Source organism: Anthonomus grandis, chromosome 6 (assembly GCF_022605725.1).
Source record: "Anthonomus grandis grandis chromosome 6, icAntGran1.3, whole genome shotgun sequence".
Lineage (NCBI taxonomy): Eukaryota > Metazoa > Arthropoda > Insecta > Coleoptera > Curculionidae > Anthonomus > Anthonomus grandis.
Window position 1 is genome coordinate 11,615,756 of NC_065551.1, and position 23,957 is coordinate 11,639,712.

At 33.0% G+C, this 23,957-nt stretch overlaps 2 protein-coding genes and 1 long non-coding RNA gene across 6 annotated transcripts in view; 2 read left to right on the plus strand and 1 right to left on the minus strand.

The window, feature by feature from the left end:
• The window catches only part of LOC126737964 (uncharacterized), a 169,482-nt gene that overhangs the window by 26,499 nt on the left and 119,026 nt on the right, over positions 1-23,957 (plus strand). The window lies entirely within an intron of this gene.
• LOC126737962 (U5 small nuclear ribonucleoprotein 40 kDa protein) lies at positions 1,984-6,452 on the minus strand. The gene is made up of 6 exons (XM_050443097.1): positions 6,196-6,452; positions 5,989-6,118; positions 5,755-5,928; positions 5,452-5,660; positions 2,395-2,637; positions 1,984-2,337 (listed from the first exon to the last, which is right to left on the minus strand). Exons 1-6 carry the CDS (start codon positions 6,310-6,312, stop codon positions 2,161-2,163), a joined length of 1,050 nt encoding a protein of 349 aa, XP_050299054.1. The 5' UTR covers positions 6,313-6,452; the 3' UTR covers positions 1,984-2,160.
• On the plus strand, positions 6,478-8,233 carry LOC126737965 (uncharacterized). 2 transcript variants are annotated; one of them, XR_007661176.1, is made up of 3 exons: positions 6,494-6,709; positions 6,774-6,890; positions 7,814-8,233. It is a non-coding gene; the product is annotated as an uncharacterized LOC126737965 (long non-coding RNA). The 2 variants fall into 2 exon arrangements; XR_007661175.1 differs by having other exon boundaries at positions 6,478-6,890.

Below are 23,957 nucleotides of genomic sequence, written 5' to 3' on the forward strand. Positions count from 1 at the left end.
GGCCTTTATGATTCAACAACTTTCTTCTTCTCTATTCCCTCATCATCTTGTTCTATATTTGCAGTTATTCTTCATTTGTAGGCAATGAGACCCGAACAAAAAATTGAAGGCATATTGTTCTACCGGGGTCTGATTTAAGGCCTAATAAAATAATAAATGATTGATAAATTGATTATATAGCTTGCTAAGAAACGAAACAGTATCGTCATAAAATAAAGGCACTCTCGGATGGACATTTTGACGCCTCCATAAGTCAAAAGGCACCACACTTTTTTCTAACTATGTTACATGTTTTAGAATTTGAAGATTGTCATTCCTCAGAAATGAAGAAAATATTTAAGGCTCCAAACGTTTAATAGGTTGCAATAGATGATAATAGGTCAAACTATACAGGGTGTCTCACGACGAATAGACGCGATCGATATCTCGGAAACTAATTTTTCAAACATTTTGAAAATTTGGCAACATAGCACATTCGATAGGGGCTACACAACTAAAATATTTTGACAGTTATGACGTTTCCGGTTATACCGGAAGTAGGTGTCAACTTCGTTATTTTAAATGGAACACCCTGTATATTTTTACATTTTTGGCTTTTATGTGAAATTCTAAGTATATTTTGTGTATAATGTCCTATACCTAAGTGTAACCGTTTTTGACATATTTTTAATTTCATGTGAGAAACTATGTTTATAAGCCCTAACATAATTACCGATTACTCTCTTTTAGTAGCCTTTATTTATTGGTTAGTTTTGGTTTTATTTTAGAGGAAGGACCATTTTAAAAGACTATTATAATATTTGGCTAAAAAAAGAAACAGGGGGGTCAAAAACTAGCATTAAAAATTAAAATGAAAAAATCATTAAAAGTCAATTTTTTTAAATGGAAACCCCCTATTTTTTTAATTTTTTCATAAAGATAATTAAAAATTAAGTTAACTTTGTATAAGGTTATCTAGTCCAAAAATTGATAGTTTCCGAAATATTGGCACTTTAAATTTGGCCTAATATTAAAAGCCGTATAGTAACACGGCTCAAGAATTGTTGATTAGTTGGGCATGACGGTTGTCATAGTAACCGCTAGAAGCGGCAGTAAGATAATGGATTATAACAGAAATGTACACTTTTTAATTAAATTACACTTTTACGAAGAAAACTTAAATAGCAAGTAACTTATAAACTTAATGCATATAATCCATTGTCTTACTGCCGCTTCTAGCGGTTACTATGACAACCGTCATGCCCAACTAATCAACAATCCTTAAGCCGTGTTACTATACGGCTTTTAATATTAGGCCAAATTTAAACTGCTAATATTTCGGAAACTATCAATTTTTGGACTAGATAACCTTATACAAAGTTAACCTTATTTTTAATTATCTTTATGAAAAAATTATAAAAATTGGGGGTTTCTATTTAAAAAAATTGACTTTTAATGATTTTTTCTATTTAATTTTTAATGCTAGTTTTTGACCCTCCTGTATCTTTTTTTAGCCAAATATTAAAATAGTCTTTTAAAGTGTTCCTTCCTCTAAAATAAAACTAAAACTAACCAATAAATAAAGGCTACTAAAAGGGAGTAATCGGTAATTATGTTAGGGCTTATAAACATAGTTTTTCACATGAAATTAAAAATATGTCAAAAACGGTTACACTTAGTTATAGGACATTATACACAAAATATACTTAGAATTTCACATAAAAGACAAAAATGTAAAAATATATAGGGTGTTCCATTTAAAATAACGAAGTTGACACCTACTTCCGGTATAACCGGAAACGTCACAACTGTCAAAATATTTTAGTTGTGTAGCCCCCATCGACTGTGCCATGTTGCCAAATTTTCAAAATTTTTGAAAAATTAGTTTCTGAGATATCGATCGCGTCTATTCGTCGTGAGACACCCTGTATTAAGTCGGTAGAGTTCAGTCTTTTATAACCCTTATTGAACTGAAATTAAAGTTTCGTAAAAAATGACATCAAGAAATTTATAGTTTTGTTTTATTACAAATGTATCTTTTTGCATGTGAGGCTATATTAATAATAGAAATCAGAGGGAAAAATATACAACAATTAAATCCTTAAATCCTTATTATGTTTTTATAGTTTCTTTAAGTGAAAATAATAAATCCATTTTATAATTTCTAGATATATCCTTTTATCAATCAATCTCTCCAATGAACACTATTTTATCACTTCCACCAGAAGCAATAATGGGTTCATTTGGATGAAATGCCACACTGTTAACAGACCCTGTATGTCCCGGTAATTTATAAATGATTCTTCTTGATGTAGTGTCCCACACATAGACAAATCTGTCTGCTGAACCGCCACTAACCTATTTTTCAAAAATAAAATTAATGTGAGTATAAAATATAAAAACCCTTACTGTTACCTTATTCCCATCTGGAGACCATGCACATCTCAGTAAATTTTTCTCAAAATTATGTTGGTGCCCACTAAAAACTTTTACACATCTCTCAATAGGTGCATATGGCCTTACATCCCATATCCTTAATGTATTATCCATAGAATTGCTAAGTAAATAAGATCCATCGGCACTCAATGACAATCCAGTTATTGTGTCTGTATGGCCTTTCATTGTATAAAGCAATTCCTTATTTCTTAGATCCCAAACCTAACAAACAATTTTTTGATTTTTATTGGTGATATGAAGCCACAGATTTAGAAGAAAACATTAAATGCAAAAAAAAATCTTCCTTTAGAAGACCAATTATGCTTTAATTATCTTATTAATTTTTATATTATCTGATTGAGAAGATACACATAGAAATTCTTTTTCAGACCATTTACCAATTTTACTAAACATGAAATGCCTAATCAAATTATTCATTTGCAATGTTTATTTTTCCATCTTGCTACTAAATCCTAGCAAAGAAATATTATGTTAACTTAAGGTAAAATTTAAAGAAAAGAATACTTACAGTCATTTGTTTTAATTCAATTCTCAATTGGGAAGTATTTGTTAACACTCCTATTTAATGGAATAATCAAACAAGATATATTCAGAGATAAACAATTTGTTATTATTAGCATAGCAGAACAGTTTCAACGTATGAGCCATCACCTCTGAAAGCTCTCTACTAAGCTAATAAAAACCATTTGCTTTGAATATGACTTGTTTCATTATTTCATATTATTCTGCCAGTGACACAGCCACTTCCCTCTTTTTACACTTATTTAAGTGAATTGTTAATTCTGCATATTCTTTAATTAAAAAAAAGTTACTCAATTCAAGTTCAACAATTAATTTTGTTATGGGGATTTCAATAAATACAAAAAATATTCATGGCTTTAACTTCTCCTTTAAAGAAGAGCCAAGTATTTCTTTCATTGAAATAAAATGTTAAAATGCACTAAAATAAACCAAATTTATTTCAAGTTTCAAACTCATTTCAATTTTAGTTAATTTTTTGTGTAAATAAATGATTTTCAAAGGGATATCTAACCAGAATGTTTGTGGCTGGCCAAAGAATTTATCCATTAAAATTAATTCTTGAGTTAAAATAAGATTAGGAGAAACAAACTAAAAGTTCTATAACTTATTATACAACTTATTTTTAAATTAAGATTATTTTTTCAGGTTTACTATTGTTAGCTTATATACAGTAGTGGCCATAATTATAGCAACAAGTACATTTTTCCTTCAAATTATATGATGTGGTAGATTAGAAAAAAAACTGGTATATATTATGATGTATTTTTTACAAAGCTTTTTATTTATGTTTATTTTTTTGTTACTTTATAAAAAAAATAAAAAATGGGAATTTTTTTTAGGAAACGGGTTGGACAAAATTATAGCAACACATTTTAGAAAAATCAATGTATTTATTCTCCAAAGTCAAAATAAGATTACAATACAATAATATTCTTCAGTATTTAGTATAGTACCCTTTAGCCCTTATAACAGCAATGCATCTTTTTGGCATGGATAAAATAAGTTTGTTTATAACATCATGATCGATTGACAACCAAGTATCCTGAAGAGCTTCGAAAAGTTCTCCAGCATTTTTTAAATTCCTGGTTCGACACCTGTTATCCACAATTTCCCAAAGATTTTCTATTGGATTTAAATCCGGAGATTGGGAGGGCCACTTCATAACATTAATTTTTTCATCATGGAGAAACTCTTTTATTAGCCTTGAAGAATGTTTTGGATCATTGTCATGTTGAAATTGATATAACAGCGGCATATTTTCTTCAGAATAGGGTAACATAACATTCTTTAATATATCCTTGTACATAAATCGATCCATAATCCCTTCTATTCTGTGAAGAGGTCCCATACCATAGCCCGAAAAACAGCCCCACACTAAAACTGAACCACCACCATGCTTAACTGTAGGAGAAGTGTACCGAGGATTAAATCTTTTGCCTACAGGACGTCGAACGTATGCAGCACCATCACTTTTAAATAAATTGAATTTTGATTCATCGCTAAAAATAACTCTGCGCCACTGATCAATAGTCCAGCCCTGGTGTTCTCGAGCAAATTCAAGTTGGGCCTTCACATTCTTCTTGGAAAGAAGAGGCTTTTTTGCTGGTCTGCGTCCAAACAACTTATTTTCAAATAGACGCCGCCTTATGGATCGTTCACTAAGATCGGAACACCCACTGCCATCCAAAAGCCCTTTAATTTTTGAAGAGGACAAAAATGGGTTTTGCCTGGAAATCTGAACAATCATTTTGTCACTTTTTTTTTAAGTTTTCCGGGGACGTTCCGAATTTTTTTTGGGTACTACCAGCCCTGTGTTATTGTATCTTTTCACTATACGTGATACAACTGATCTGTGAAGAGCAACATTTTTTGCAATGGATGACTGTTTGATGCTTGACTTATACTGATTAATTATAAGTTGCCTCACTTCAACAGACACAGTTTTACCACGACTCATACTGTTATTTAAATAAGTTAATAACTACCAAGAAATCACAATATAAATTGTTTCAATATTGCACTTCAACAGATTGAAAGAGCACTAAATTTCAAATGTTGCTATAATTATGACCAGGTGAAATATTTGCAATTACAAATATTTATTGTCAGCAAAAAAACAGGTAGGCTTTTTTTTATTTGAATGAGATATTTTGTTTAAATATTAAGAGGCCATCTAAACCAGCGGCGTACTTTTACTATTAAAACATACATATAATAGTTATTATTAAATATTAGTAAAATTCAAATTTGTTGCTATAATTTTGGCCACTACTGTATGTATAAAAAAATTAAATTTGATATGAGTATCTTTTAATCTCAAAAAAGTTTAATTACTCAATTTTAATAATGTAAGCCAAGGAATTAATTGAAAAAGTAAATTTTTTTTTTAATAAATAACACTCTACCACATGAGTTTTTAAAAGGTAAAAAAATGTTGTAGAGTAGAATAGGTTGTATTCAATATTTAGGATCTAATAATAGTTTTATTAATACCTTAATATCATTATCAATACCACCACTAAAAACATTCTCAGCAGTATCACTGAAACTAACTGCAGTAGTTTGGTAGGTAGCGTTTAGAGTCATAGTAGGTATTTTCTTTCTTTGGTCCCAAATCTTTACAGTAGTATCATCACTACCTGAAACAATCAACTGTGGACCCCTTCTTGAGGGCTGGGCACAATTTACAAATGTTGTATGACCTTAAAAATTACCCACTTTTAGTAGACTTGTTTTAGCTTTAAAACTTAAAACTACAAAATTAATTAAAAGCTTTACACAATTATCAAAACATACCCTTATATTTCTTAATTCTCTGTGCTGTCACAATATCCCAAAGTCCCAGAGTATAATCTGTAGATGCAGTGATCAAATTTGTGCCATCTGTATTAAAATGAAGTTCTGTTATAGCCCCTGTATGGCCAGTCATGACCGAGATATTTTCACATTCTCCATATACACTCCATAAAACTAATAAAGGAAATTTATGAGTAAATAATTAACAATAAGTTTTAGCAAAAGGAAACTGACATATTTTTCTATCAAAACCTGAAGTAGCAAAATATTGTCCCTCTGGATGAAAGTCTACTGTGAATATTTCACCTTCATGCCCTTCACACACCATAATTGGAGCAAAAAGGTTTGAGGTACGTGCCGGTGCCTGTAAAATAAAAGTTAGTAGGTAAATTAAACGTAAAGGTAAAGTAAATTAAACGTTTCCTATTTTTTTGAACTTACAGGCTGAAGTTGGGCAAGTTGTTTGTTTTTATTGGTAAGGGCGACATCATTTCGGGATTTTTTTTGAACCGGAACTAGAGCTGAGTCATCAGCTTTTCTCTTATTTTCAATAACCATAATTTATTCAGATTTTCTTCAACTAAAAAATACAAAGCACACCACTAACCAAATAATCAAAAATAAATTAATACATTAGGAAATAACACAACTTCTAACTCCAAACAATTTTGATAGAATATAGCTGACATTGACATTTTGAAAAGGTGGTGAGACATGAACCGATTCCAAGCGGTCTATCGGTAATTAGGCCGGCGACACATTGGCGGTTGCGGCAGCGGTTGCAACCGCGCGGTTACAACCGCGATAGCGTTCACATTTTCCGCAAATTTCGCGACAGTCAGTAGTATGGAGTTGACAGAAACAGTTGCCATAATGTACGCTCTCAAAATTAAGAAATCTAAACGAAAAAGAAGGTACTGGGTCCATCCGTTATACGAAAGGCGTCTGACAAATGGTCAGTTTCTATGCCTTTTTCATCAGTTGAGGGAATATCCCTAAAAGTTCTTTAATTATTACAGAATGAGCGTTACGTCTTTTGATGAATTAGTGACGTTGATGAGACCTCACTTGCAAAAGTCAAATAGTCACTTTAGAGATTGCATCACTGTGGAAGGAAGATTAACAGTCACTATAAGGTAAGATAATTATATTTTATTCTTAGTTATGGAACAAAGTTCTACAATACCGTAAAAATCTACAATACCGTTTAGAAAAAGAAAAGAAATTCAATCAAAGGTAAAATTTCACTGTAGTCGGACGATTGGGAATCTGTGGGTGAAAATATAGGTTGTAATGAACGAGAGGTACACGGGCGGCTGTCATACAAAGCAGAGGGGTTTGATGGTGATGGGTGAACGGAGAATGATGTGGAAGGAATGGTTTGGTGAAAAATTTGCTGAGAAACTGGCGGAATGTATGTCGCTGATTGGAACTGATTATGATAAGAGGGCTGAGGATTTAAAACTCTTTGGAGAACTTGCAGTATTTTTACTCTCAAATTGATTTTCTGTTACAGGTTCAAGGTTTTAACCATTGGTAATAACGATTTAAAGAAAAAACGACAGACGAGACGAAGAAATTTAAATCGTCGTCATCTTCCAGAGGCTGTGGAGGCTGCCTGTTTTCTAGAAGTGTCAACCATTTGTCTTTAAACGGTGCTTTTTTTCTGGAGATTGTGTTCGGCATTGCTGCTCTTTGGTTGAAATGCGGTGCTGGTATGGCCTCTTCAGAACCATCTTCATTTCCTTCGGTATTTTCTGGGCTGTCTACCGCTTCCTCGGGCACGTTAGATTCGGTGCTGGAAAAAGAAAAATACATATCGTTATTTTCTACTGCCATTAAAATCTACCATCGCCCTTGTGTTTGAGGAACCAAAAACTGCAGCATATCAAAGAAAACGTACTTTTTCTGAGCCGCTTTTCGAATCACCTTTGAGGTCTTTAATAAAACGGTCTTTAATGTTTTTCCATTTCTTTTGAAGTTCTGTTCCTAAAAAAAATCTCATTAAACTAAGCAACCTATTTTCATACACAGACGTAAAAATAAAATGTTATTTTAGGTATCTCACGACTGGAATGCATTTTGCTGCTTTGCAGTATTCATTTTTAATGGGAAAAAGGACAATCTCATTGATCATTAATGAATGTTGTCGTGCATTATGGACTATATTACAACCACTAGAAATGCCCGAACCTACTGTTGAAAAATGGAAAGAAATAGCAGAGGAATTTGATCAGAAATCTAATTTCCCCCACTGCTTTGGGGCAGTCGATGGGAAACATATTCGTATAATGTCACCAGAACATAGCGGATCGGCATTTTTTAATTACAAGAAGGCAGTTTGAGTTGGCAAAATGCTATGATATAGATAAGTATTAGTGTATTGTGTTTATTTAATAGATAGGTATATTATTACCTTTGTAAACAATTATTATATTAAAACACTTTCTGTACATATATATATGAAGTATTTTTCTTACCTTTTAGTCTTATTTCTTCCGGAGTCGCCAAATTTTGATCCGAATACATTTTCTCCAAAACCTCCTGCCAAGCATTAATTTTTTTTATCCCGATTTTTGTATTCCTTGTCAGAAACATCCCACAAACACGTCCGATTTTGCACCAAAATAATAAATTTTTCTGTGTCGAATATATCCATGGTTCAAAAATGATCTGAATGATTGAATTGAATGAATGATGAATTTCCGACCGCGAACCGCGCAACCGCGGTAAGATGCGGTTGAGAAGGCGATTGCTGCCATTTGGCGGCTAATGTGTTGCCACTCCATATTAATCCATGTATTTTACAGAATAGCGGTTGCAACCGCTGCCGTAACCGCCAATGTGTTGCCGTCCTTACGGTTCCTAAATAGTATTAACCAAACACGTCCAAGCGGTTATAGTTATAACCGTGTTGAGATAAGTGACGTCACCAATTAGCCCTTTATATGTCATCAATTTGGAACAGTAATGGGCTTGTTGCCGACTTTTTTTTTTCGCAATTTTTTTCATAGAATTCAACAACACTTAACATCCTAAATAAACTGTAAAAATTTCAGCTTTCTATGTATATCCAATCTTTAGATATTCGACGTTAAATATTGAATATCCGTAAAAGCCGCTCCCTCCATTTTTGACGTCACGCCGCAGCAGCTCTCTGCGGGCGGCCGACCCCGAACGCATTTGAGTCGGACATTTCAGTGTTTTTGATGTTATTATTTATTATTATCTAGTTCGCCGCTATAAAAAAGGGTCTATTTTGTTTGATGCCTGAATGTAATAAAACACTATTATTATTAGTTAAACTATTGTTTTGATTAGTGGAGTTTTGTGCAATGTTTTCAGTCGAAAGAGGCTTCATAAAGGCAGATTCTGGGAATTTGCCAGAAGTAGATATGTTCATGGTGCTGGATTATTTTTTTCAGCAAACCGCATTATCTTCGAATCATTTTGCTTAAATGCACATTTTCTTTTTTTCTTCTCTTTTTCCACTGGCACCAAATCATCTGGCATACATTGAATTCCCTTGCTGCGACTTTCTACCTTAAATAAAACTTGAATGCCTACATCTTTTTGTTTCGGTTCTGTTTCGCTTGTCACGTTATCTTCTTGCTCAACATCCTCGATTTCAGCAGAAGTCCCAGGAAGTAGTAAACTATGAATCAAAGACCGCTGTTCTTTTTTTTGTAAAAACTTCGACTGTTTCGCTTTATGTGCTGTTACTCGACTTTTTTGGCAATCAAAAAATCTCGGTACTACATTTGGCTTAATAAGAATATTCCCTTTTTTCATAGTTTTTAAATACATATAATTTTCTATGTCTTCTTTTACCTAAAAGAGGTTAAAGATATAAAATATTTTTTATTCTGCGTTATCATCGCAAACTTTAACTTACATCAAAATGATCCTCACAACAATAAACGTGTGATTTACCAGAAACAAAAACTTCTCGACGCATAGCTTTTTGCCAAACCTTCCTAGCTGTAGGATCAGAAGGCACGTTTATAAATAGTTTCTCAGGGGCATTTTTTGAGGTATTAGGACACTCAGGTACAATACAATATTTCCTCGTAGTTTTTTTGTCACTCATGGTACACCAGAAATTAAATTAAAAAAAGTTACATAACAGAAAACACCACACGAATACTCCAACAGACTAAACAAACACGTTTTTTAATTCGATTTCCACTGTTTCTGGCCGTCTCCCGGTACCGCGGCGCGGTCGCACCGTCTCGTCTGCTGCATCGTGACGTCACCCGAAGCTCCGCCCCGTTTTCGCGTGGAGCAACTTTGTTAATTTTTTTAAGGGGTTAAAAGTAGGAATAAAAATCTAAAAATTTGGGAATTTACTTTATAGGTGTTTTTCTTTCGATTTGTAAAATAAAAAAAAAATCGAGAACGGGCCCATTACCCACGTCCCGAGCTGTTTTCTAAACGTCAAATGTCAAAAATATTGAAATATGTGCGGGAAAAATAAAAACAAATAACAAATTATTTCCTTTTTAAAGATGACACAAAATTTATTATGGCTAGTTTTCTTTTTTGATATTTATGTTAGAATTTAAAAAAATTAGTTAGTCAAAAAATAATTAAATTAAGTTTAATTGAAATTAATTCATCGAGACAAAAAAGGTGGTATCTTATAATATTTTATGTGATTTATTGTCACGGTCAGAATATTTCGGAATTCTGGAATATTTTATTTATGGATCTTTTGCTGAGCTTGCATGAAAAAAAAGGGAAAGAAGATTAAGTTTAAATAATTTACTTTTTATGAAATTTTATTATGATGATCTATAAAAAAGCCTTCTTAAAATAGACATATTAGAGACATCAACGCTCCTAGATTAAAAAAGACAATTTTAAAAATGTCGTATTTTATTATCGATACATGTTATTTATTTAATGTAGGAACAAATTAAAAATATATTAGATCAATATAAAAGTTATTAGACATTATTATATTAATAATATTATTTACATATAATAATGTATTTTAACATATTATTAAGATTACCATAAATTTCTCCAGGGTGAAGTATCATTATGCAAAGCAAAATAATAGACGAAGGGTCCTGTTTACTTAAAATCTTTATTTCAAAAATCCGGACGCGTTTCGGTTGTTAAACCATTGTCAAGGGAACACTATGTAAGTAAAATATAAAAGGGTGTTATAAAACTAATAAATTAATTAAAAACGTAGTAAAACATGATATTAGGTATCACAAAATGTACATAAAAAGGTTAAAAAAATGGCACACACATAACGTTACAATACATTAATCCAAAAACATCTCATCACACCGTATTTACAAACAATAACGGATTTTGGTTTTTAAAAAATATCATATGGGTACTACATTATATACAGATATTTAATACTAGTACGAGTAGAGACATCTAGGATTAAACGCGGTTAACAGAACATTTTAAAAAACAGTAAATTCACAGAAATGTGGTAAACTACTTAAATAAATGTACAATCTTGGCCGCTTCTCGGTAGTGGGCGTTAATAGGTTCGTTCAGACAATTAACATAACCGATTCCAAGCGATCTATCGGTTTTAACCGCGGTTAAGCCCTTGGTTCACCTTGAACAGTCTCTTTATAACATAACGAATCGTGTCCGCTTGGACGTGTTTGGTTGAAGTAACTTCGTAATTTGTCAGCTGACACTATCATCATTTTGTTTGTTTTTAAATAATACCCCAGACGCCAGTAATATTATATGTAATTAGTTGTTAAACATAAATATCAAAAAAGAAAACTTATTAGTCATAATAAATGTGTCATTTTTGAAAAGGAAATAATTTGTTGTTTGTTTTTATTTTTTCCCGCACTTATTTCAATATCTTTGACATTTGACGTTTAGAAAACAGCTCCGGACATGGGTAATTACTGTTCCAAATTGATGACGTATAAAGGGCTAATTGGTGACGTCACGTATCTCAAGCGGTTATAACTATAACCGCTTGGACGTGTTTGGTTAATACCATTTAGGAACGGTAATTACCGATAGACCGCTTGGAATCGATTCATGTGTATTTATTTCTAGTTTTGCTATTTCTAGATTTTCTAATATATTTAATTTTTGGCTTTTATTTAGATTATGCAAAACTTTGAAATTGTCGTCTGTATTAAATGAATGACCTGTTTCTCTTAGGTGCAATCCAAAGGCGGATCTTTTATCATTAGGCTTCTTCTGAGAATTCAGATGTTCTTTAATTCTTGTCGATTTGACCAGCATATTTGGCTGGACAAGAGTCGCATGATAAAAGATAAACGCCACTGCCATTAGGAATGGGCTTACAAAGTCTTTTAATCTTGAACAAAGACTTCTTATATTTTGAAAGGACTTATACACAATTTTTATATTGTTGTTTATGGACTTAAGTAAATTACCTATGCTTAAAGAAATCGGACCAATAAAGGAAATTTTTACATATTTCGGAGGTTGGTAAGGATGGATGGTCTGATCAAGGGGCTCACTGGAGAGGGACTGAAATAATATTTTATTGAACTTTTTTCTAATTAAATTATCTATTAAAGGCTTTTTGTATCCATTGTTAATTGCAATCTGATAGTGTTCTGTTCTTTTAAGAATTTCAAAGGTGAAAGAGGGATCGTAAAGAGTCTATGAATTAATGCGTGAAAAGCTGCCAAAGAAATGGTTTGATTTTGCAGTAATGACATTATCGGTTTGTGTTGGTTTTCTATATATGGAGTATTGTAAGCTCTTACTCATCCTATTAATAGTTAGATCTAAAAAATTTAATTTATTATTGCACTCTATTTCCACCGTAAATTGAATTTTCAGATTTAAAGAGTTGAGAAAAACGTGAAATTCCACTTTGGAGCCTGTCCAAATTAAAAAAATATTATCTACAAACCGTCTCCATATATAAATCTTGTTGATAAGATTGTCAAAGTTCTTCATTTCTTATTTAATTTTTTAAAGTGATTAGATTTAAATTTATTAACTTTAAGTTCTAGGTTCTTAGTCTAAGGTTTTTTAAAAGCATTTACTTCAATATTGGATAAATGAGTGTATAACAAAGATAACATAAAATGTATTTTTAAAATTAGTAAGGACTTTTTGGAGAACCACATTTTATTTTCTTCTTTTAGAGCTAGTCGTTTTAGCTTTTGTAAACTGTGTAATGATCTGAAAGGTAAATATGTTTTCTTCTTAAACTTGTGTTCTAAATAATTTGGTGTAATTCCTTTCTTTAAACACTGCAAGTTAAACCAAATGTGTCCCTAGATTTTTCCTCTTTTATAAGAATTTTTTAAAAACTAAAATTCGTTATTGTTTGTAAATACGGTGTGATGAGATGTTTTTAGATTAATGCATTGTAATGTTATGTGTGTGTCGTTTTTTTAACCTTTTTATGGACATCTTGTGATAATATCATGTAAGTTTCACTATGTTTTTAACTAATTTATTAGTTTTATAACACCCTTTTATATTTTACTCACATAGTTTTCCCTTGACAATGGTTTAACAACCGAAACGCGTCGGAATTTTTGAAATAAGGATTGTGAAGTAAACAGGACCCCTCTTCTATTATTTTGCTTTTTAACATTGGTAGATAAAAATATTATTTTTATAGGAGACGCACAACAACCGTTTCAAACAAGGCACGTAGTCATTCTCTACTGATCGCTAGTAAATATTTCTGTTATTTTTACCAACGCATCGCATTACTTAGAATCATTACCTGGACTTGCATTTTTTAGACAGTGGCATCGCATCGCGTTGCCCATATTATTATTAGTATAATAATAAGCTTGTATACTTATCTCAATATTATAATAAATCAAATAATAACATAGAACTACAAGATTATTAACAAAAATATCGCTTGACGCTAACACGGCCAGCCTGACACTGGGACGCTCTCGGCCCAATGTTTTCCCTTTTTTTTTTAATGCTCGGTTTCATCTTCATCGCTTTCATCCAGACTACTAGTACTGAATGTGCTCGTGCCAACATCAGTGTTGGTTTGATTCATGTTCTAGACGACAGAAAACAGTTTCATAATCAAGTGTTCTTAAGAGCGCTTTATTTCAAAATACACATATATATTTAACATGCTCAAACACCAATGCTTAAAATCTAACAAGTGAAGATATCCGCCAGAAAGCATTAAATCATGCCCAAGCATCTTCACTAAAAATAATTTAAGCCAGTGAGATATCAGCCAGACAGCATAATACCATGCCCAAGCATCTATCTAAAAATATTTTAACCCAGCGAGATATCCGCCAGACAGCATTATAGCATGCCCAAGCATCTACACTAAAAATAATTTAAGCCAGTGAGATATCAGCCAGACAGCATTATACCATGCCCAAGCATCTACACTAAAAATATTTTAACCCAGAGAGATATCCGCCAGACAGCATTATACCATGCCCAAGCATCTACACTAAAAATATTTTAACCCAGAGAGATATCCGCCAGACAGCATTATACCATGCCCAAGCATCTACACTAAAAATATTTTAACTCAGTGAGATATCCGCCAGACAGCATTATACCATGCCCAAGCATCTACACTAAAAATAATTTAAGCCAGTGAGATATCAGCGAGACAGCATTATACCATGCCCAAGCATCTATCTAAAAATATTTTGACCCAGTGAGATATCCGCCAGACAGCATTATACCAACAATTATCGCTCACACGGTCATTCAATTATAATAATATTAGTTACCTGGCAATCATCATTATCAGTAAATACGTATGACTCAAGCAACTCTGAGCAGTCCTCAGGAGTCCATTCCTTTGGCCACAAACGCATCTGCTAAGACGCTCCTGCTGTAAGTCTAGTAGATTCAGCAACATCTCCCACTTTCCTTAATTCATATCTATTCGTAGATAGGATTTTTGTTACCTTATATGGCCCCAACCATCCAGACTTAAGTTTCTTTGGCTTAATAACCTCTCTGTTAATAAGTACATAATCACCAAATTTAAAGGTTTTTTGTACTTTTGCACGTTTATTCACGTACGTATCTTGAATAATTGCATTTTCATCAAGACGTTTCTTTACAAACTGCTTCCATTTCTCCGTCTGAATAGGCGAAGAAGGCAGTTTATCTTCCGACGCATTGTCAATGATATGCTTAATTTCGGGTATTCTGTTATCACATCCAAATAACGTTTGAAGGGGTGTCCTTTTTGTGGTTTTATGAACAGTAGAATTGATAATCAGCTGAATACGCGAAATAAAAAAATAAATAAATTTGCAATAAAACTCATGTAGCGTTCAGCTTGACCATTAGCTTGGTGTACGTATGGGGTAATGAAATGCCACTCTTCCGTTCCCGTTCACGTAAGAGTTCATGGTTCTGGACTGCACGAAGAGAACTACCTGTCTACCCCTTATCTGTTATTATTCGAGCTGGAGTTCCTACAAGATATATTATGTCCATTATGCAATCAGCAATTTCATCCGTTTTGAGACTCTTCAAGGCGTACAAAAAACAGTATTTAGAAAAACTGTCAACAGCTACGAAAATATTAGCAAAATCTTCTTCAGTCTTAGGTAAAGGTCCAAAACAATCAATGTGAAGAGTGTTGAATGGAATGTCAACTTTGTTTATTGAATGGATTTCATAGCTGGATGGTTTAGGGATGCGTTTTCGGGTGAGGCAGGTTAAGCACGCGTCAATATACTTTTTAATGAATGCCCTCATTCTTGGGAACCAAAAGTGAGAGTTTATACTTAATAATGTCTTATCTAAACCAACATGAGCTTGACTGTCATGATATTCCTTTAATAATACATAACGTGCATTTTTAGGCACAAAGTATTGTGTTACTCTTTCCGAATTTATCTCACTTAAATGGCACAGAGTACTATCAATCATCAAAACTGACTTTTATCAAGCTCGCCATTGTTTAATTTTTCTTTAAGTTCCTGAGTTTCGCTGTCTGTACTTTGTTGTACAAACAACCAACCGTCAGGCATTACGCTAAACTCTGCTTCGCTTGCACCATCAACAATCTCAGAAATTCAATTAATGCATACTGATTTTGGTGGATTGCGACTTAAATAATCCACATACGACATCTGATTACCCGCCCTATGCTCAATAATAAAATTGAAGTCCTGTAGGTAAGTCCACCAACGACTTACTCGCGGAACTAAATCACCCTTATACTGAGAGCTTTTTAATGAGTTGCAATCTGTGACCAATTTGAATGGAATACCTACAAAATAGTGTCTAAACTGTTTCAGTGCGTAAACCACGGCCAACGTTTCCAACTCGTATGAGTGGTAACGTGACTCAGATGTGGCTTTACTGAAATATGCAACAACACGCTTAATCCCATCATGGATTTGTAAGATAATGGCTTCAAAACCATGACTACTGGCATCCGTATGCAGCTCTATAGGAAGATTGGAGTCAAATATGGCTAAAACCGGTTCATTTGACAAAATATTATTGACATATTCAAAAGCCTTAGATTGTTTATCACCCCAGCACCAAGGTTCATCTTTCTTTAGTAAATGTGATATTAGTCTGGTTTTAACTGAAAATTCGGGGACAAACTTGCGGAAATATCCCGCAAGACCTAAAAACTGGCGCACTTCTTTAACATTTGTCGGGGGTGACAGAGACTTTAGAGCCAATGTTTTTGAAGGGCTGGGTTTCACATCACCTTTGCAAATTAATCTACCTAAATACTCAATTTCTTCTTTTAAGAAACTACATTTATTCATTGTATTTATTCATTCATTTATGGAAAATCCGTGAGATCTTAAAGTCACAAAAACTTTTCGTAGATTTGTTAAGCCTTCTTCAAGGGTAGTAGACGGATTCAATATATCGTCTAAATACACCAAAACTAAACCTTTTGTAATTTCATCCTGTAAAGCAAGATTTATCGCCCTTTGAAAAATGGAGGGGGCATTCGCGAGGCCAAATGGCATACGCAAATACTCGTACTGGCCGTCGGGTATAATAAATGCTAATTTTTCTACTGATTCAGGATGAACTTTAATTTGATGGAAGCCAGCGGCCATATCTAAAGTAGTAAAATACCTACAGCCACTTAAACGATCAACTTGATCGTCGATGCGGGGAAGGGGAAATCGATCTTTCACAGTGATACGTTTTAAAGCCCTAAAATCACAAACTAGGCGCGGCTCACAATTTTTTTTCTTCACCAAAAGTACGGGACTCAGGGCCGAGCCTAGGGTATTTGCCGCCCGGGTGCAAGAGCTAATTTTGCCGCCCCTTCTGCAGTGATTTTTATAAAAAGTGTTTTAAAAAATGCGCAAAAACCAAAGTACAACGTTTAAAAAAAAGGGTGTAATAAAAAAATCATATTGAATTAAATTCCAAATACACATATATTAATCAATATATCAATATTATCTATACATAAAAGCATATATTATTTACTTATATAAGTATTTCTATATTAATATGTAATTACATCGATTTAAACACCTAAAGAAAATATATTTTACTTACATACTAATTTAAAGAAATTTAAAAAAAAGTAATTAGAACCCTGGTTTAAATGCTAACATTTACTTTTCTTGCCTTTTTATATGCAAATTCCCTAATTAGGTCGGTAACATCTAAATTAGAAACAATGTCTTCCTCAATACTTATTATTGATAAATTTGATAGTCTTGATTAGCTCATTGTGGATCTTAAGTAGTTTTTTATTAATTTTAGTTTGGAAAATGAGCGTTCCCCATGAGCTAGAGCAATAACACCTCTACAAAAGGACAAAGCGCTCCAAAAAATTTCGCTCGTGACGTCACACGTTTGGGCCATGCACTTCGGGTTGATTTTCGCGTGAATTCAGCTGTTAGCGCTGCCGGTGTTCGTCCACGGAAGGCTGCCTGCAACGCTGTCAGACTTTGCAGATTGCCGTGAACGTTAGGATGATCTATTACTATCTTAAAATAATTAAATCTATATCTTTAACTGCTCTTACTTTACAATTTAGTTAAAAAAAAGAGTGCATCCTTATTTCTCTTTTTATAATTTAAACTTCCATTTTTCAAATTTTATCATTTATCTAATACCTTGTTACTTGCCAATAGGAGTTCTTTCTATATACATCTGACAACGGCGCATCTACTAGTTGTGCCACCTGATGAAACGAGCGGTTAGGTTGTTTATATTTATGTTCTGTGGTTGCCGGTATTTCTGACGAGATCCGCAGTAAACATTAGCCCATTTTTGTGTTTTTTTCTAAAATCGGAACTGTTTATTTCCGCGAAACGTGTATGTTATATTTATGTAAACTCTTCGCGTACTTTTAAATCGTAATTTCGGACTAGAAAAATCCTCGGAAAAACCGGTTCTCGGTCGCGGTTTTATTTGTTTATATCAGACTTAGTTCGTGTTTAATTTAATGTTTTTCTCCTAGTTCGGCTTGTAGTTTATACCAGAGTGTAAATATGCCTCAAATGTGTTGTGTTCCGGGTTGTAACGGAAACTAGAAAAACGGACCTAAAGTGCATGTCTTCGGTTTTCCTAAGGATATACCTAAATCTAAGGGGGAAATGGGTAAAAGCCATACACAGAAATGACTTTGAGCCCAAAAACAACACCAAAGTATGTGAAGCTCATTTTCCTGAAGGTAGTATAATAAAGAATACTTTATTATACGTTTTATTATACATATTAAGTTCAAGATTCCAACACAGGTAAAATTTTTACAATAGAATTACTAAAACCATGACTGAAACTTTTGAAACTTTTTTATATAGAGAACCAGTTTGTGTTTTAACATCAAAATTTAAAACTCCATATACTTCCCATAGTTTAGATGATTTATATGCAATACTTGAAGCAATAGACCTTACTATTATTACCTGCCTTTGGAGGAAAATGTTACCAATAATGACAACCCCGACTGTGACTTTCTGCCACCTACAAATACTGCTACCGAGACTGCTACCAATACTCTTGGCAATACTATTCTCGATCATGCCAAACCATCAAATGACATAAATAAAATGAAACGTGTGTTCCATTTTGTGTCAAACATACTAAAAAGTTTTAAAAACATTGAAGACAACAAAATAGTGCATTCTTTAGATTTTATTTGTGAACAATTAGCTTTGCTTAGAACTGCAAAGGAAAGGTACAGATATTCAAGTAGTACAATCATTGTAAATGACTTCTATAATCTATACTATTAGTCCTCATGCATACAAGTATTTAAGAGATTATGGATCCCTAATTTTACCACATCCTCAAACTATAATGGGTATTTATAACAAACACATGACCGATCCCCACATAAATGAAAAAAAATGTTTTTAACTTATGCCCGAAATGTGTTTAGTTTACTAAAGGATCATGGGAGATTTGTGACACTACTTTTTGATGAAATTCATATTGACCCTTACATAAAGGCGGTAATATCACTGGAACATCAGTCAATAATAAGTCTCTAGCTTCCTCGGCATTTACTTTTATGATTACAAGTGTGTGTTCCAGCTTTGAGGAAGTAGTTCACATAGCTCCCATCTCCAAAATTACATCAGGCATATTTTATAATTTTATTAAGACAATTATTGAAAATTTAGAGGAGATTGGGTACATAGTTTTTTAATAGTGTGATAATAATGCCATTAACGGGAAAGCCATTTGTCATTTTTCAACTGCAGACCAACTTAGCATTGTTTATCCTCATCCCATAGATAATCAGAGACCATTATTTTACCTATTTGACACAGTTCACTTACTTAAATGTGTATTTAATAATTGGCTTAACTCTAAACCAGACCAAAAATTTTATTTTCTTGATTTTGACACCTCGAAGAAAAAATGTGCTTCTTTTTCTGCAATTAAAAAATTACATAAACTGGAGTATACCTAAGCTTTTTAAGCTTTTAAAGTCAATATATGTATATAATAACATTTTTTAATACTTGATGGTATAAAAAAATTATAAATACCTAAATACATATGTTGAATTTTGGCGCAGATGTAGGGGAGTTGGGAGTCTGCATTTAATATTACACCATAATATTTAACCTGACATTCAACCAGAACTAAAACATACCTTTGAATGTTTCCTGAACTCTATTCTATTCCTAGCATTTTTTAAAATAAGCCAAATATTGAGATATTAGCATATGAAATCCCTTGGTTTTTAAAAATCGGTGGCCCACATCGATGACGTCACGCGCCAAGCACTAAGGCCTTGTCTTTGAGTGGGTGTTGGCTAGAGTGACTGGCATTGTTTAAAATATTCTTAAAGCTACGAATACATTTGGAAATATGCCTTTCAAATCGTTAGCAACCAGATATATTAATATTTCTTTGGCCGAGAAAATATTTCTATCATTAATGTAAATTGATAATATGTCGATTTCATTATAGAGGTCCAATCCATTTATGTCCATATTTTTTGTTTCAGGGTCAGTTAATTTAGCTTCTAAATTCTTACAATAGGTCATTATTTCGGGTTTGGAAAATGCTTTCAAATTGTTTAAAAAACCAAATAATTCAATATGTTTTTGTAAATCGTGAAATCTCTCATCCAATTTTGAGGTTGAAATATCAAGAATATTAAAAAAAAATTTACTTTCAAATTTATTTCTGGAGATTGGATTGGCTCATCCTTGTGTTCTTAATTAAAAAACGTTTTTTTTTCCTTGGTCTTATTGGTATTTGGTGAATGGCTGGAAAGGAAATTTCGGCGTCTACTTCTTCCGCAATTTTCTTAGATTCATTTATCATGTCTAAAAACCCGTTTTCCGATCTCATTTGTGTCAAAAATAATTTGATTTCTTTTAGCATCTGTACAGCTTCTGGTAAAATAACATTAGACTTTTGCAGTGTTTTGCTTACTATATTAATTTTTGCCAAATGTTGTACCAAATAACTAACGAACAAATCAATTTAAATGATTTTATTTTATTTATTAGGGACATTGCAATATTCTTTGTTTCATTATCTCTGCTTTCATCATTAAAAAGCGTAAACAGAGCATCATACACTTTTTCTAACTCAAATCTAAGAGTTTTTATTTCCTCAATACGGCTTTCCCAGCGGGTATCCGATAAGGGCTTTAGTGTTAGCCTGGGCAGCTCTTTTAAGAGACCATTCCATCTGTAAGTTGAAGCCGAAAAAAAGACATATATTTCCTGAATAATGCTAAAAAAATTAGTTACTTCTAGAGAGCTTTTTGCTGCATCATTAACTACTAAATTTAAACTATGGGCAGCACAGGGTACAAAAAAGGCTCTAGAATTAATATTTAAAAATTTTTTTTGTAGGCCATTGTGCTTGCCTTTCATGTTTGCTCCGTTGTCATAGCCCTGACCTCTCATATCGGCAATATCAATATCCCGTTCTTTTAAATAATTTAATAAAAAATCTGTTAACCCCTGACCAGTAGTGTTTTTACAAACTTTACTAAATCTAGCTTCCTTTTTCGGTATTGGGAACCAGAAAGCCTCTTTCGACCATCAGCCATCTAAATCAACAAATATTTTTTTTAGATATGGCACAAAAATCAGACATTACTTTTACTTTTACAAGCATGAAGTTCTAAATATTTGGAAGATATTAATAAAATATTTTAAACTTACCGTTAACAACACAAACACAATTTTTATATAAAATGTATTAAAAATAAACACTAATCGACAAGTCGCAAATTAAAATAAATTAAAAACAAAAGGGTGGGAATTTAAACATTACACCCCCGCTTATTTCTGCAGCTCCAAAATACATATTATTTATTACCCAAAAGTATTGAAATTCCGCAAGAAATAAATTTCGAGGAATTTGGTGGTACTTTACGCGGCTCTTTTAATTACGCCGCCCTTATAACATCATCAGCACCCGGCGCCGCCCTGGCTGAACCCACCATAATTGCGGTGCTATTGTTTTTATTACCTGGTCCTGGTACCTTTATTTATCTATATAGATTATTATTATTATAGCAACGATTCGGGGAACAATGCTCGGTTTCAATAAACATTGTATTCTGTTGGCGCCTTAATTATAAGTTTTAAATTTTATAAATTTTTGTTATTCATAATTTTTTTTTCATTACTTGGCGCTTTTTTATTTTATTTCTCGGATATTTTGCCGCCCCAAATGAGCGCCGCCCGGGTGCGGCGCACCCCTTGCACCCCCGGCACGGCTCGGCCCTGGCTGTGTGATTGCGTAATGCACTGTTGAGTTTTAAAGCGCTAATTTCATTTTTTTTTCAGAGTTTATGGAGGCAATTCGGCAGAACAATGCAGAGATTTATTCTAATTAATTTTTGAAAAGAGACCGATTCCTTGTGCTAAAACTGCTTTGCTGAAATGTCTTTTTTGCCTCCAAGAATATAGAAATTATCACATCAAAATTCATGAACCATCTATTGAAAAGATCCAGCAGATAGAACGATGGGCCGAAATGGTTCCTAGTGCTTTAGTTTTGGTTTCAACATGATCGAGCAGAAGTGCTGGAAAAAAACTCAGTACGCACCATGAAACCGTGAGGAGTATTTGGAAAAAACAAGAATACAAATATTTCAAAAGTCAGGGGGTATTTGAAGACTGAAGACCAGTGGCGAAGAATGGTATTTTGTGAAACTTTGATGGGAAAGGTATATATATAAAATGTCCTCTTTCCCATTGCATGGTAAACATAATCATTCCATTGTTTGTCACTGGTCTCAGGAAAACGAGCACAGAAGTTTTCAATTCCGTACTTAGTACCCTTAAAAGTTGAATTTTTGGGCTGGTATTGTTAAAATAGGTGAAATAAAACACATGTCCAGTATTCAGCACAGACCTATATTTGTGTTCAGGCTGGGATTCACGAACTTAAAAATATACCTGGACTGCCAATTCAATGAAAGGTAAATGACCACTACTAGGGGGCCGCCATTTTGCGTGATTGTGTCCTTTCGATGTTGGTCACTCTGACAAATTTTAATTGTAACAACTGTAGGGAAACAAAACAATTTAAGTTTTTGAGAGGTTATGTTTACAAAAATACAAAATAGAAAGTTACATATAGGTAAGAATTTAAGATAGTTGCGTTAGATCTGTGATTTTTCTGGTACTTCTTTAAGAATTTTGTTAAAATTTATGAAAGAAAGTAATTCTCACCTAAAATGAGACAAAGTTTCAATAAACTTGGAATAGATGCGTGCACTTTAAAATATTTGTTTTATCATTCTGATAATCTTGAATCTTATAAATCCTAATACCATAAAAATCATGATATTCATTTAAATTTTTGCTTGTATTTACTTAACAAATTCAGTTAAAAATACTTATTTTCGTTCTATTTTTACTATTACTAGGTATACTTTCCTTAGTTTTCTAAGTTTTACTTTCCGACCATGTACAGTGTCTCCACATTAATAGGTACAACCATATATAGGAATCAAAATATAGATGATTTTATGAGGGTTTGTAATTATAAAGGGTTTATATAGAAAAAATATATTATTCTGTCAACAACTCAATATATTATTCTATTATAAACAACACAGACGGACAATTCACAATAATTCGGTTTTGAGAAACTGAACCAAATACCTTTAAATAAAGATGGTGACACATTATTCACGTATTAAATAAGGAGAAAGATACATCGCCTGTTCCAGACGATATACCCAAGCGTCGTTTACAAATCGTCAAAAACTAGGCAATCCGCTATACTCACACGTCAAATGTCAACTTCATTACCGTTAATATATTTTTTGTTGGCAACACTAAAAATTTTCAGAGTGACCAACATCAAAAGGACACAACCACTATAAAAATGGCGGCCACCATGCAGTGGTCATTTTTGGGTATCGTGGCCATATGCATTAGCAGTCCAGGTATATTTTTAAGTTCGTGCTGGGATTCTAAAACCACGATTCGACACGATTACTCGATATGACTGATTCTAAATAAAATGTTCAGTCGTGAGTGTCTTGCGGATTGCCTAGTTTTTAACGATTTGTCGACGGCACGCTTGGGTATATCGTTTACACCAGACGATATAGCTTCTTCCTTTTTTAATACGTGCATAATGTAACAGCATCATTTTTTAAACGTATTTGTTTCATTTATTGTTTACCAATATATTATCTATGATACCAGGTTTTCATTAGTATATCAAGAAGCTTTCTTAAACACAACAACTAATAGATTTTAGACTTCTGTGGCACAGACTACGATTATATTTTTTCATTGACATATGACGTACAC

Excerpts from the sequence above, each read along its gene's own strand:
- LOC126737962 (XM_050443097.1), bottom strand. The coding sequence starts at position 6,312 with ATGGTTATTGAAAATAAGAGAAAAGCTGATGACTCAGCTCTAGTTCCG. Across the intron at positions 2,638-5,451 it reads GTATTGATAATGATATTAAG|GTTTGGGATCTAAGAAATAA; the intron begins GTATTAATAAAA and ends ATTGTTTGTTAG. Across the intron at positions 2,338-2,394 it reads GGTCTCCAGATGGGAATAAG|GTTAGTGGCGGTTCAGCAGA; the intron begins GTAACAGTAAGG and ends TTTGAAAAATAG.